The sequence below is a fragment of the Heptranchias perlo genome, chromosome 24 (genome assembly GCF_035084215.1).
Source record: "Heptranchias perlo isolate sHepPer1 chromosome 24, sHepPer1.hap1, whole genome shotgun sequence".
Taxonomy (NCBI): domain Eukaryota; kingdom Metazoa; phylum Chordata; class Chondrichthyes; order Hexanchiformes; family Hexanchidae; genus Heptranchias; species Heptranchias perlo.
This window is the reverse complement of record NC_090348.1, coordinates 27,159,077-27,173,084: the sequence shown is the minus strand read 5'-3', so window position 1 is coordinate 27,173,084 and position 14,008 is coordinate 27,159,077. Positions and strand designations below refer to the sequence as shown.

The following is a 14,008-nucleotide window of genomic DNA, read 5'->3' as shown; positions in this document are numbered from 1 at the left end:
TACTCCATTTTGGATAGGGTCCCGAGCAGGCCGACCCCAGGCACCCACCTGTTTCCGGCAGCAACCGCATTTCATTATCTAAATTGGAGTCCTAGGATATAGATCGTACACTAATGTGATTTTAATAGTAAATAGCAGGATTACTGCTGAATGCAGGACCTGGCCAGTAAAGTGGGAGGTAAAGGCAGTACACAGGCCATTTGGATCACAATTTAAAGGGGAACTCACCTGAATCAGTGGGTCTAGGTGGGAAGAAACCTGGCTTGTTCCACAATGTTGGTTTGTGAGAGAGAGATATTTTCTCAAATTCAATGACTTCTGGAGGCTCATACAGCCTGTGAATATTCTGGAGGGCGGCAATGCTCCTAGCAACACCCACATGGTAGGGGGAGGAGGAAGAGCAGCAGCAGCTGCATGGATCAGTGGGGGTGGTACAAAGGTGAAACTACCCACCACAAAGGGAGTACAGAGCCAAAATTCAGTAAGGAGCAATGTCTGAGGAGGCTGTGTTTCAGCCGAGGGGCTGTGAAAACCCTGTGCCACTTGCTGTACCAAGATAGAGAGGTGGACATGCCTTGCCGCTTGCCATAAAGGTGACTATGGCTCTACATTGTTTTGCCATAGGCTTCTTCCAGGCTGCAGCAAGTGTCATGGTGCACTGCCAGTCTGCCACGCACTCCTGTATAGAACAGGTCATGACTCCCTTTTTTGCAGGCCCAACAAAATCATCTCCTTCCCAATGGGCAGCAGGATCCAGCCTGAGCAAGCGGTTGGCTTTGTAGCCATGGCAAGCTCCCCCAAAGCCTAGGAAGTAATAGACTGCTATGTAGCCATCTGGCAACCATGAGTAGGCAGCATGCCACATCTGAAAAATGTTTCATTTCCTAACGTGCGGCTGGTAAGTAACCATGCCAGGTGCATAATGCAGGTGTTTGCGCGATTTCCTGGGAGGTGCCACGATGCTTCCATACTGTGGCAGTCATTGACTCCAGCACTGTTCTACCTGGAGCACCCAGTGTGCGGATAGCTGATGGGACATTTAGGATACCCACTTGCCACCTAGCTGATGACACCCTTAGAACACCCTTACTCGCCAAATGAAACAAGGTATAAGCAGAGCTGTGGCAGCACAAGAGCCATGGTAGAGCAGGTGATCGGCACATTGAAACAATGCTTCAGGTGCATGGACAGGTCAGGGGCTTCCCTCCATTACAGCCCATGATGGTGGCATGCTATATCCTGAATAATTTAGCCTTGCAGCCTGGCCAGCCACTTGAGATTGAGCGGCAACAAGACCTGTCAGCTTCAGGTGAAGAGGATCTTAATGATGAAGGCGAACAGCAGCAGCTGGCAGCAAGAGCTGTTTGTGACAAACCCATCACCCAGTGCTTCACATGAATTCCCCCCACCCCTGCATTAATAGTCCTGCCAAACATCTTGACCAGTCCTTCAGTTCTTCCAATCTGCAAAATTCCCTGACCAGAGAATAATTACCTCAAGCTCTGTTCACTTAACAATTAGACTTTGTGATTTTAAATACTGAAAAAAAGAGATAGTGGGGGTAATTTTAATCTAACCCATCCAGCAGGAAGCAGATGGGATCGGATTGACCACGTATTTTACATTCTGCCTGATTTTACTTTCCATGGATAAGTTGTTTCATAAGGACAGGAGTGCATTACCATGTATTGCACAGTATATTATTCTGCTGGTAATAAGGCCCTTTAAGGCCACAAAGTCTAAATGTTAAGTAAACAGAGTCTCAAGTCAGTCAGAATTTAATATTGTTTGGTCAGGGAACTTGGGAAATTGGAATGTGCAATTCAGTGTGGGAATGTAGGTTATGCTTAATCGAGCAATAGCATGACAATTGAAATACGTTTTAGTCCTGGGGCTTCTAGGGTAGGAAGTGAAAAGACACAGATTTCAGAAGTGGAAAGAGGCCAAGGAGGCTTAGTAGGCTCAACGCTAAACATGTCCAACCAATGCTGACATGGACGGCACGCACTCGATGGGCCACATGGTGTAACCTGCCATGCTGTAACTTTTCTATGATTCTAATACAGAGCAGCAATCAACAAAGCCAACATAAAGTTGAGTTACATAGCCAAAAACAATAGAATATAAGTTGTAGGAAGTTGTGATCCATTTGTACAGTGCGCTGGTCAGACCACACCTCGAATATTGTTTTGAGCTCTGGTCGCCAAGAAACAAGGGAGACATTCAAGTAAAGATAAATTTAGGAATGATATCAGGAAGTTCTTCACTCAAAGAATGATCAACACTCAGAATGGACTTCCAGATAGAGTAGTGAAGTTGAAAACCCGGGAATCACTTAAGAAACAATTAGATGCACCAATATAATCTTTCTGGATGGATGAATTAAGATGGGCCAAATGACCTTCCTCATCTGTAAGACAGAATCTATCTTGACGTCTGAACAATAGTTACATGGGATTGTGTTTCACTTCACGGTTAAATAACATGTGGTAAAGTGCTGCCTAATCTTAAAAAAAATTATGAATTCTATTGGCTCTTAATAGTGTCCAACAGTTTAAAATAGCAGGCTCCATAAGATAAAGAAATTGTTATAATCAAAATCAAATGGCTTTAAAAATAAAAATATAACTCTGAAAATTCAAATCAATACTACAGAATTCTGTTGTCAGCTCTCAATCATTTTGAATTAAGTTCTTATTAAAAATTATTACTGTTTTGTTTTAAATGATGTAACTAAGGGCTAAAAGATCCAATGCACCCGCTCCTGGCGCATGCCCGAAGCATATAACACAGAATTGCACACTTTCAACCCATGATTCTCCATCAATAGCTTTAAAATGGTAGGTTGGGACAGTGCAATTTTATAATATACACGTGCGTCGGAATTCTAACTCCCTAAGTGACTTTTCAGTTCAGGTGTGCATGGAATCAACTGGACACTTTTTGGATTTTGCTGTTCTACATACAGAAGGCCCAAAGAGAAGGATATAGCATCAGTGAGGAGATTTTATTCCAGATGGAAAAAATAATGACTCAATCACTTGCTATGGTTGATGAGCTTAGCTCACCAGTACCGACTCGGGGCAGAAACATAGGTCCTGTAAGTGTTCGGACCAGAGCTGTAGAGGAGTCCATAGTCCCACTTGCCCATCACACTCACCTAGCCAATGGGGAACTAGAAGAGGTTTAGAAGGGAAGAGCAATATTTGGAAGGAGAAATACAGAGATTAACATCTACATTTTATCAAACTTATAAAACTAAAAAAATTAACACATATATACATATTTTATTTTTATAAAATCTCAGCCTGGTGAAAAGTTAAGTTCCATCAAAATTCTGAGTCGTCTCAATCTATTTTGTGTTTCAAGAAACTAAAATGTACACCTTAGTGTTGCAAAGTTGTTTTTATAAGTCAATCTAATTTTTTTTAAGGTAATTTCCCTTTACTAAAATGTCATTAATATGGCTCTTCAGTCTCCATGATTATGCTTAATTTTAATCTACCAAGCTGACAAATTATTAAGCATAATTTTTGTCTGTGAAAATAAATTCAAATGAACTATTAAATAATACATACATGATGTACAAACACTCATGTTCTAGAAAGAACTCAAATTAATAGCTCTAAGAAACAAAAATCTAATTCAAAAAGGAAACACAAATTTAGTTGTAAAAACTTGCTTTGCAATTATTATCAAACCACAATAAGTTCGCTCTGGACCACAATCATTGGTAGGATGTTAATTTCATGTTAATATCACACCTAAGAAGGAAACTAAAGAACAAAATCCAGTGAAAGTAACTGACCCTCCGCACCACATCAAAACTTGCAGTAAAATGAAGAGAGGAGCTGATGCCACGGCAGACGCACGACTTGTTGTGCATATAGGCTCATCCTATTAACAACGGGCAAAGTAGCAAGAAGAAAAAAGAAAGGGAACACAAAAAAAAGAGACAAACAAGATGAGTTCATGCATTTTGCTGGCTGCTGGCAGAGTTAATGTGAGCGTCCACCTAGAGCAGAAAGTCACAGTGTAAATCACAAAACAGAAAATACCCCACTATTAACAAATTAAAAAACACACACAATAACACATCGATCAGCAAAGACGTCAAGCTTGTGAGCAACAGTGCTACTGTACTTTCACGCAAAGGACTTGTGGGAAGCCCACATGCCATTTTTGGCATCATTAGAGATCAGGTATAATCAGATCTTCAGCTACTTGCAGGTATGGGATGTGTGACCATCTTAAATGCATAATATGGAAGATTTTTTTTGTGACTAGATCCCCAAACAGTTACAATGAAAGTTTATGTAAGCAGCATGAAGCTAAATTGGATAAATGGACTACATTCTTTATTAAATGTATCTAGTTTAGGAATGACATTCCCACTCAGTGTATAGGATAGTTGCTGATATCTTAAGACAGCAACTCAATCAAGCAATTCTTAAATTATAAGAGTGAATGCTACTGTACAAGTGTTGTATAATGTAGAAAAGTCAGAACAAAACTCAAGCAATTTATGAAAATCACCACTCAGAATGAATTATTGCCTAAAGTCAGTGCATTTGTTATTTTTCATACCACCTACGGAATTTTACAAACTGTTTATGAAGGAGGCTTCGGGATGACCTGACTGAAGTTTCCAAAATTATGAATTACCAAAGTTGATGCAGACAAATTGTTCATTATAGTGAAAAACTCAAATGCCAGGGAAATTGGGAAGTCAGGAGAAAGAGAGAAAGGAGACTAGCAAAGTTTGTAACGTACCCAGCTGGTACCATGTTTTAATCAGGCATGACATTCTGGAACAGTTCATAAGCCTGTCCTTAGCTGCTGTCCTCATTATAAGGAATGGAGCCCATACATTATCCTCATTAGTGATGTCATTGAATTGCTGTGGAGGGAAGGAGACCCAAATTGTGGGACCCTGTCCTGGCGAAAGATTCAAGAAAATTTTAATAATGGTATAACTTGTATTTTTAATTATATTTTTTGAGATAGATACTGAGGAAGCACTCTAAACAAAAAGTGTTCCCAATTCGACTTTAAGGAGGACTGTAATCTTAAACATTCAGCTGCTGGTAGCCTAGTGCTGCAAGTTATAAATGTGTCAGCAGTACTGAAGAGTGCTAGGTTCAGAGTTCACAGCTGTTATTTCTGATCTTGGCCGAATTATTGGTGGAGGCATAGAATGGGAGCAAGGTGGTTCCCCAGCTCGAGGATGGGGAGAAATCAAAGGGCAAAATATCTTTGGCCAGTGTCATGCAACTCACACTGTTAAGTTAAAAACTACACCAGCTTAGTCATGGGACCCGGTCACCCAACCATCTTTTCAGCCAAGAATGGTGTGCAACGTAAGACAAGAGGAGTGAACTGAAGTTTAGAAATGGGGAATACAGTTTTGTTTTTTTTAAACACAGCTCCTGCAAATCATGTGTTATGTTTTTTTTCTCCAAAAAACACATCCATAAGTGATTGTTTTAAGGAACTATGCTACCCAATAACACATGACATAATACACTTTGGAAGTACTAGAGAAAGGAAATATAGGCTTTGGTGTGCAGGTACACAAGTCATTAATGATGGTAATTCAAGAAGATAAGGCCATAGAAAGCTAAACAGAATCCTTGGTTTTGTACCTCAAGGCATTGAATAAAAAGGCATGGATATAACGTTGCATTTGTACCAGATCTTAGTTAAGCTGCATTTGGATATTGTATAGGGTGTTAGGCACCCCATTATATGAGGATGGACATAAAAGCAATGGAAAAGGTGCAACGCAGATTCATTAAAATGTTACCAAGGATGGTGGGTTATTGTCATGAAGAAAGACCCTAGCAGCAAGGGCTTTATTTCTAGAGCTGAGAAGGATTAAGGTGATATGACAGAAGTAGTCAGGATCATGAAAGTGAATAGTGATGGGCTATTTTCACTGGCCGGTGTGACATTAATGAGGGGCAACAAATTTAAAATGATCACAAACAGAATTAAAGGGAGGTTAGAAAAAAAGATTCTTTACACTAAGGATGGTTAGAATATAGAATTCTCTATACTAAGCCATGAATGCTCATTAGAGCAGACCCCATGAATTCTTTTAAAAGGGATTAGATAGTTGCTTGAAAAAGAGAAATATTAAGGGTGTTTGAAATAGCAGACAAGACAGATTGGATGGATGGTTCGTATGAAGAAAAAGCATGCAGACTTTCTTTGCTGTAATATTCTATAATATACATGAGAAGCTGAGATCCTGTTGTTATCCATGGAGCCTCCAGGCTACAAACCTACTGACTTTCTTAACACAAACTTACTGCATGAAATTTGAGATCAGCAGAGAGATATATCCACCCGTTATGCAAAAACTGTCTTGAAGAACATTCCAATATTGACCAGCCTTATGGTATTATTGAAAGAGTGTATCTAGGAGAGGCTAGGTTCCAAGCATTGGGGACAAACTCCAGTCACAATTAACCAGATTTCATGCGTGAAAGTAGAGTATTCGAAGAAAGGCATATCGAAAGCTGCAGTTAATTTTATGTTAACATTCCAAAAGAGTTATGATATGTTATCAAAATAAAGAAACTATGGCCCAGAGCATTATCACATTTGTAAAAGTTGCTATCTGGACACAACCTCGCCAGATGCTACATATTATAAGTAGCCGACAGCAAAACTCCAAGAAATTCATTTACTGCTTGCTTTTCTTCCTGAGTCCAAACCTTGCATACTTACACGCTCATCAGAATCAAAGCATACATCAGGACCTTTCCTGTGCCTGGGATTCTGAGCTAAAAGACAAGGATCAGGCCCTTCAGCTGCAAAGTGTAATTAAGGAAAAACATACTGAGAAAGAAAACAAAATGCATTCCATAAACATTCGCTGTTAACACATCACTACATTATTCTCCAGCTATTCATCATTTTGTCAACTGAGAATCAATTGAGTAGGTATTTTTGCATGCTCTTTCACATTTAACTTCAATTAGCGAGGATTTCTATGGTCTATGGTTAAAGGGAAATTGGTCAAGACAGCAGGGATGTCTGCAATTCCCACAGAGATTTTCTGTTTGGTCCTTTCAAAATGAATGCATGCAGGAACAATTAACTGTAACTTATTACTCATTTTATGTAGCCTGGGGCCTCTCCCAGTCTCCTGGCACATCAGCAGTCATCAACTGTATGCACCATATTGTAGCTAAAATGCAGGAGATTAGGGAAAAAAAGATTTATAAAATGTGTCGAGAAGGGAGAGGGTGCCGAGTGGGCAAAGCTAAAGGACTAATTTACAGAAGCACATTAAAAAAAAAATTGAGGTGCCAAGCAAAAAAACTGCAGAGATATGGAATCAAATGCAAAATATAATTCCAAAAAACAAAATCTTCTGATTTTATAACAGCAAGAGGGCAGCCAGGGAGGAAGTTAAGACCCTAAAGGATCCATATGGAGCTGAACAGGAGAATGAACAGATTTTTTTTGAACCAGCATGGACACATATTCCATCCAAATGAAACACACCTCAAATGTTATCCAGGAGAGGTTCTAAATAAAATTAAAGGACTGCACCCATCAGGACAAGAGGTGAGGTTTCTGAAGTACTGACTGTTATTTTGTGGGAATCAGTGAATACTGGGGCTGTACCAACAAACTGGAAATAGGCAAAAGTATTTCCAATATCCAAGAACAGTGGCATACTGGCAACCAAAGAGCCATACCTAAAAACTGAAGAGTGATCTGTGGTTAACAGAAAATAGAAAAATAGAATCAATAATCAGAAAAAAAATGGATTGTATGAAAATAATCTAATAAATGATACCCTACATGGTTTTAAAAAGAGTAAATACTGCCTGAAACAACTCAGGCTTTTGAGGAAATGGCATCCCAAATTGATGGGGAAACCATCAGACGGTGTACTTAGACTTCCATAAGATCAGTGAAGAGTGCTGCATGGAAGTCCTCTTAACAGTGTGGGTATTGAGGGGAAGACATGGATTAGTAACTGACTGGAAGGAAGGAAGCAGAGAGTAATGAGCTAGCCCACAATGGGGGTGGGGGTGGGGGGCAAGTATTGTGTATGTCTCCCCAAGGGTTGAACCTGGGACTCCTTCTGTTCCTGGTCTACATAGATGCCCTGGAATTGTAGTCTTAATGAAGGCAGTTATTGCAGATCACGTCAAGCTATGACTATGTACTCAGAGGAAGCAGCCTGGGCCATTCAAAAGCAACTGAAATTCAATATGGACAAATGTAAAGCTATTGCATGTTGGGAGTACAAGAAGGAGGCATGTGTGCTTGATAAGTAGGAACTTGCGATGGGTGAAGTTGAAATAGATGAATGGGTTGTAGGAACAGTGCCCCATAAAATGCCCAAAGGATGCCTTCAAGATTCGTTGGAGAGCTGTCTGAAATGAGCCGAAAATGGAGTTTTGGCTTGAAGGCTGAGCATGCAAAATAGAGTTCAGCTGTTGAACTGAATGCTGGGAAAAGGCATTTTGCTAACACAAGCTCTCAGCTCGTTCAAGTCTTGGAAAAGCCATAAACTAATTAAAGCCACAGTTAAGTATTCCAGAAAGGACTGTGTTTATATTACAGACATTCCTTACTGGTATGAGAAGCCATTATCCTGACTCAAACCATTTATGTAACACCGAATGGAATATAAAGATGTCACATCTCCCCATTTGTGTGAAAAAAACTCTCAAGAAATGCAAGATTGATAGGGAAAAGGCCAGAAATTGCAGACACAGAGTCTGCCATGCTGGGGGTAAAGCCATGTCAATGACGGTCACAGGACTCCATATTTATCAGGTTTGATTGACAGAAGGGAGTCAAGACCTTCTAGCACGATCATAGTCTAGACCTTCCACCTTTTGAAAGTAATAGCACAATCCAACCAACCCTACGTCAGATCCCTCGGATGGTCAGAGATGTGGGAGCTCCCAATTTAGGGAGTTTCCACCCCATCCTATGCCACTAGCATTGTTTGAGATGGGCAGAGGCTCCTAAGAAGACCCGGATGAATTTCTATGCAAGGCCAGAACATGGCCTATCCAGGTCCTGATCTAAATTGCACCCCATCCAGTGTACTCTTACCAAAGTTATGGCGGGAGTGCACCACAAGGGCTGCAGATTTTTGGCCTCCAAGTTCTTTAAACACACTACTAAAATGACCGGTTCGTACCATTAATTCCCTCGTTAAATATTCCAACTGTCTTGTCTCTTCATAAAAATGGGACTAATAAAAGATTTCCAGTACACTGCTTTGAGCTGGTGTCCCATGGGATTGGCAACATAGCGCAGCTTGTGCTTCCTGGGAGTGTAGCATTAAGATAGATCTCCAGTCCTTGCCCATGCATTGTCAGCTGATCTGGGGGATCACTACATCCCAAGAGCAAATCAAGTGCACCATGTAACATTTTTTTTTATCATTTGCGATTAACAATGCCTCTTTTATTACCGTGCAACACATGCCATATACATTCCTGTTCTGCGTTGACTCCACATCAATGAGTAGTGATAGCTGCTATTACAAACACATTAGTGTCCCATTTGTAACTACTATTCCTAATCACCCATTAAACTACTGTGCTCAGTGACGGATAATAGTCATTTAGTACAACATAGGCCTAATAGAGGATACATTTCTGTTCTGCTTGCATAAGAGGCTTTGTGTCACAGGACTGACATGTGGGCTTACTCTCCACCAATATGAACACCAGGTTTGTCTTGGAGAGCTTCTCTGCATGGTAAAGCCTAAAAAATAAATAGTCAAATCAAATGAATATTGAGCAGAGTGAATACAAGAAAATTAAATTACATTTGATCAAAAATGCTTTTGTGAAAATAAACAAACAGGAATGGATGTGCATCATTTGTAGGTTGAATGATCAAAGATTCTGATCAAAGGATAGTCCATTATGAAGACATTTTAGTCTCATTTGTATTTTACACCACACCCGATCTTCTTTTCTGTTGACTTCAAGGCATGGTGTAAAACGGGCTGCCGATTTGCTATGAGCTCACTTGGATCTCTGGCAAAGACTGATTTCACCCCCTTATTTTTATTAACTAAAAACCCTACGAATGTTTCACCTAACCCCATTTCTTTTTTTTACATAACCTGCAGTCGAATCCCACATGGCACACATCAGCATTGTGACATTAATAGTGAGGCACCACCTTTAATGAAAAGCGTCTCGCAAACTTCTTCCCCATGATTGTCAAATGCTGCAACAAAATGAAACAATTTCTGTTGCACTGAATTTCTTGCTAATTGTATCACTGCTGTAAAAATTAACACATGGTTCTCCCCCAACAAATACAATACTAATGTTCGATTACATAGAATTACAAAGAATGTACAGCATAGAAACAGGCCATTCGACCCAACTGATCCATGCCAGTGTTTACGCTCCACAGGAGCCAGGCATGCTCATCATGGGGGCAGCTTCAACAGGAATAAGATGGAGATATCATGTGCCAGGCCATGTATAGAAACCAATGTCTCAATTGAGAACTTGAAACAGTCATATTCAATGACTTGGGAATTTTTTCAGAAAATCATGTAGCTCAGGGAGAAAGTTTGCTCTTGTGACTAGTACACTGGTACCCCTCCATCTGTTCCCCCATCAGTGGCAGAGATTCTGCACTCTGTAATTCTCCTCAAAAAACTCTGCACCTTGCTACTTCTCTCCCTATCTTCAAAAAAGTCCTCAGACCTACCTCTTTGAGCATGCCCCAGTCGCCTCCCCCACTTGCTGCTCACTGTCAATTATTGCTGCAAAGCATCTTGGCATATTTCATTACATGGCAGCTGCTACATAAATCTAAGTTGCTGTTTTATTTTTCTTCCTTTATTTTTGTGACCTGTTAGCATTTTTATCTATCCAAGCTAAGATTTCTGTGCATTGGAGCCATGCACACTTTGCATCAGCAGCAGCAGTAACACCAACTTGCAATTATATTAACACCTTTAATGTGGAAAAATGTCCCAAGGTGCTTCATAGAAGCGTATGCAGACAAAAATGGACGTCAAGCCAAAGAAGGAGATATTAGGAACGGTGACCAAAAGCAGAGCTTGCTGTGCTCAATTGGCTGTCGCATTTCCTACATTACAACAGTGACTACACTGCAAAACTACTTTGTTGGCTATAGAGCCTTTGGTATGTCCTGAGGTCATGAAAGGCGCTATATAAATGCAAGTTCTTTCTTTAATGGATTTTTTCTTTTGGATCGATTTCTTTTAATGATACCTATTGGAAATGTGTCAGTATTTTCAAACATCAAATAGTCTGAAAAGCACTGATCCAAGCCACAGCATTGATAGAGTCCAATAGAGCTAATGTTTTGTTGTAATCCTACCTCGAACAGTTGCCACAATCGACAAGCCCATGGAAGGAGGATTCATTGTCATAAAAGTAATACTGAGTCTGTTCAGTGATACAGCTGGACTTTGATAAAGGTTCAGAGAAATCCTCAGATTCTACATCAACTGCAAAGTGAAAATGAAAGGCGAGTAAATGTTGAGCTGATATATTAATCTTCGCAAGGACAGTTTGTCATGCTTGTAATCGGTAGAATATAAATGTACTGCCAGAATAAATCCTTATAATGAATCCTCTTAACGGTGCATTCACACTGCAAGTGCAGCAACATGAAGATGTGTACAAGTGTTAACACCTTAGATGAATAAATCAGAGGGCCTTGATAAGGTTCTGATGAGGGTCACTAGACTGATACTTAGTTTAAAGGCCCTAGACCTAGGTTAGATGCTAGGAAGAGCTTTTTTTTTTACAGCGAGTCACTGAGCTCTGCAATAAGTTGCCAGCACAAGCAGTGAGTGTGGATTCACTGCAAGGATTCAAAAGGGAGATGGATGAATTCCTGAGAGTGGCAAATAGATCCACCGATAGAAGGTAGGTGGGTCACTGGGGGTTCTGTCACCCAGTAACAGTGGTCTCCTGAAATTTGCTTGATCACCTTTGGGTGTTGGAGAGGAATTTCCAAGAGTTTTCCTAAATTGGCCTAAGGTTTTTTGCCGAACCCACGAGATTGTGTGGCTGCACGGGGTGGGGGTGGGGGTGGGTGTGGGGGGGGGTGGTAGATAGGGTTGATGAAGTGTGGAAGTTATGCCATGCCAAGGTGGGACAGGCTTGATGGACCTGCTGATCTTCTCATGTCTTTTTTTGTATGTTTCGTACGTCAGTGCCAAGAAATTTCAGTTGAAAGACTGACACCCTGGAAGTGGTTTTCTCACTGTGTTTTACTTTAGAGTCAGCTCAGGCATCGACTTAACAATCTGCACTGCACAAGTTTAATGTCAGTGCAAAGCCAAAACTGCTCATCACAGCCACTACACTTGAGGGCCAGCATTTTCTATGTTGGATTTATCCAGCCCTCCAGTATCTCTCCGGCAGATGGGGAGTGGAAATCTCTTGGGGAGTTGCTCCACCGGCTTCCTGCTCTCCCCTGTCATTTCTGGAATTTTACACCCAAATATAGTTGGACTTATTGTAATGTTATGTAAATGAAGGGAATACATCATTCAACATATTTCCCATCACTTGCGCCTTAGCAATGTTGGGCCCGAGAAACACCTTGGGGTAAATTTTAACCGAGGACCAGGAAGGGAGCGGGGTGGGGGGAGAGGAGTAAAGACTTCCGGGTGCGCTTCCGGGTGCGAAACCTGGAAGGTTAATGAGGCCAATCAATCACACTTCCGGGTTTCAGGGCCGGCACCGAGTCTGATTGACAGGTTGGCTGCCTGTCGGCAGTGAAAGGAGCTGCACATCACGGAGAGGGACGGGAGGGAGCGAGAGATCATTGGGCATGGAAAAAAAAGAGGTGGGGGGACATGGATGACATCAGGGGAGTTCAGTAAGCATCGGGGATCAGTGGGGGGGGGCGTCAGGAATCATTGGGAATTGGGGGGCAACAAACATCGGGGGGTCCACAAGCATTGGGGATCGGGGGGGGGGGGGTCAGCAAGCATCGGAGATCGGGGGTTCAGGGTCAGCCAGCGATGACATCGATTGGGGGGGGGGGGGGTGTCAGCCAGCGATGACGTCGGGTGGGGGGTGGGGGTTGTCCACTATCGGAGGAGGGAGGGGAGGTTCATCATCGGGGGGGGGGGGGTGCAGGGAGGCCGATCACATGGGTCCTGTCGGCCTGGTGAGCTTGTTGGGCCTGGAGGAAGCACTCCTGCTACTCCAGGCCCACAAGCAGTGCAATAGAGGCGCTCACCTCGTGGATCCGGCCCTTCCCGCCTGCTTTCATTTGATGTGAAAGGGAAGCGATGGGAAACCTGAACAGGTATAGTTAAATTTGTTTTAATTGTACAATATACAAACTATTAAGTACCTCAAATATCTCAATGAGGTACATTGCCCTTTTAAATGTGGGCCCGCCGGCTTTAAGTGGGGGCGGGACTTCCTGGTGTCTGCTTTCCACAGGCAAACAAATCTGCCTGGGTTCAACCCTGAAGTGGGCGTGTTGGAGCCGGGACGCAGTCCTGCTCTGAAAGCGTAACATTTTCACTGCCCATCAGCCCCCAACCCATCGTTCTTGGGGGTTAAAATTTACCCCCTGGTGTCCAGAGTTGCCATGGCAACGTTAAAAGATTACTTTAGCCTGTACAGTCAATAGCAGGGTGATCGATTGAATAGACTATGGACTTTAAAAAAATAATGTAGAAATCGCTTTGGCCAGCACCAATGTCACCAGCCACATTTTAATGTGACAGGCTGAGACCTTCCACAGCCATTTTCCTGCCTCTCCTGCACCCCGGTGGGATCCCCAATGAAGCAGGAATCTCACCAGGAGCCCACTTAAAAAAAAGTCAAATAACCCTAACCTGTTCATGGTCAGGGGTGGGCAGAGCTCCCACCTGACCGAAATACGCCGGGATTCTGTCAAGGTGTAAAATCGTGGCCATAGTATGAATGCACCGCAATAAAATCTACCTAAAGACACATTAGAAACAACAGCTTCTACCAAACAAATCTTCATG

General features: G+C 41.9%; 1 protein-coding gene across 3 annotated transcripts in view; it reads right to left on the bottom strand.

The window, feature by feature from the left end:
- Positions 1 to 14,008, bottom strand: part of LOC137341637 (voltage-dependent calcium channel subunit alpha-2/delta-1) — a 588,942-nt gene that overhangs the window by 11,242 nt on the left and 563,692 nt on the right. For all 3 annotated transcript variants that reach the window (XM_068004938.1, XM_068004940.1, XM_068004939.1), the window contains 3 exons: positions 11,362 to 11,491; positions 9,641 to 9,753; positions 6,736 to 6,818 (listed from right to left, as the gene is read on the bottom strand). In XM_068004938.1, the coding sequence (XP_067861039.1) occupies positions 6,736 to 6,818; positions 9,641 to 9,753; positions 11,362 to 11,491 (326 nt within the window). The remainder of the gene's footprint in view (positions 1 to 6,735; positions 6,819 to 9,640; positions 9,754 to 11,361; positions 11,492 to 14,008) is intronic.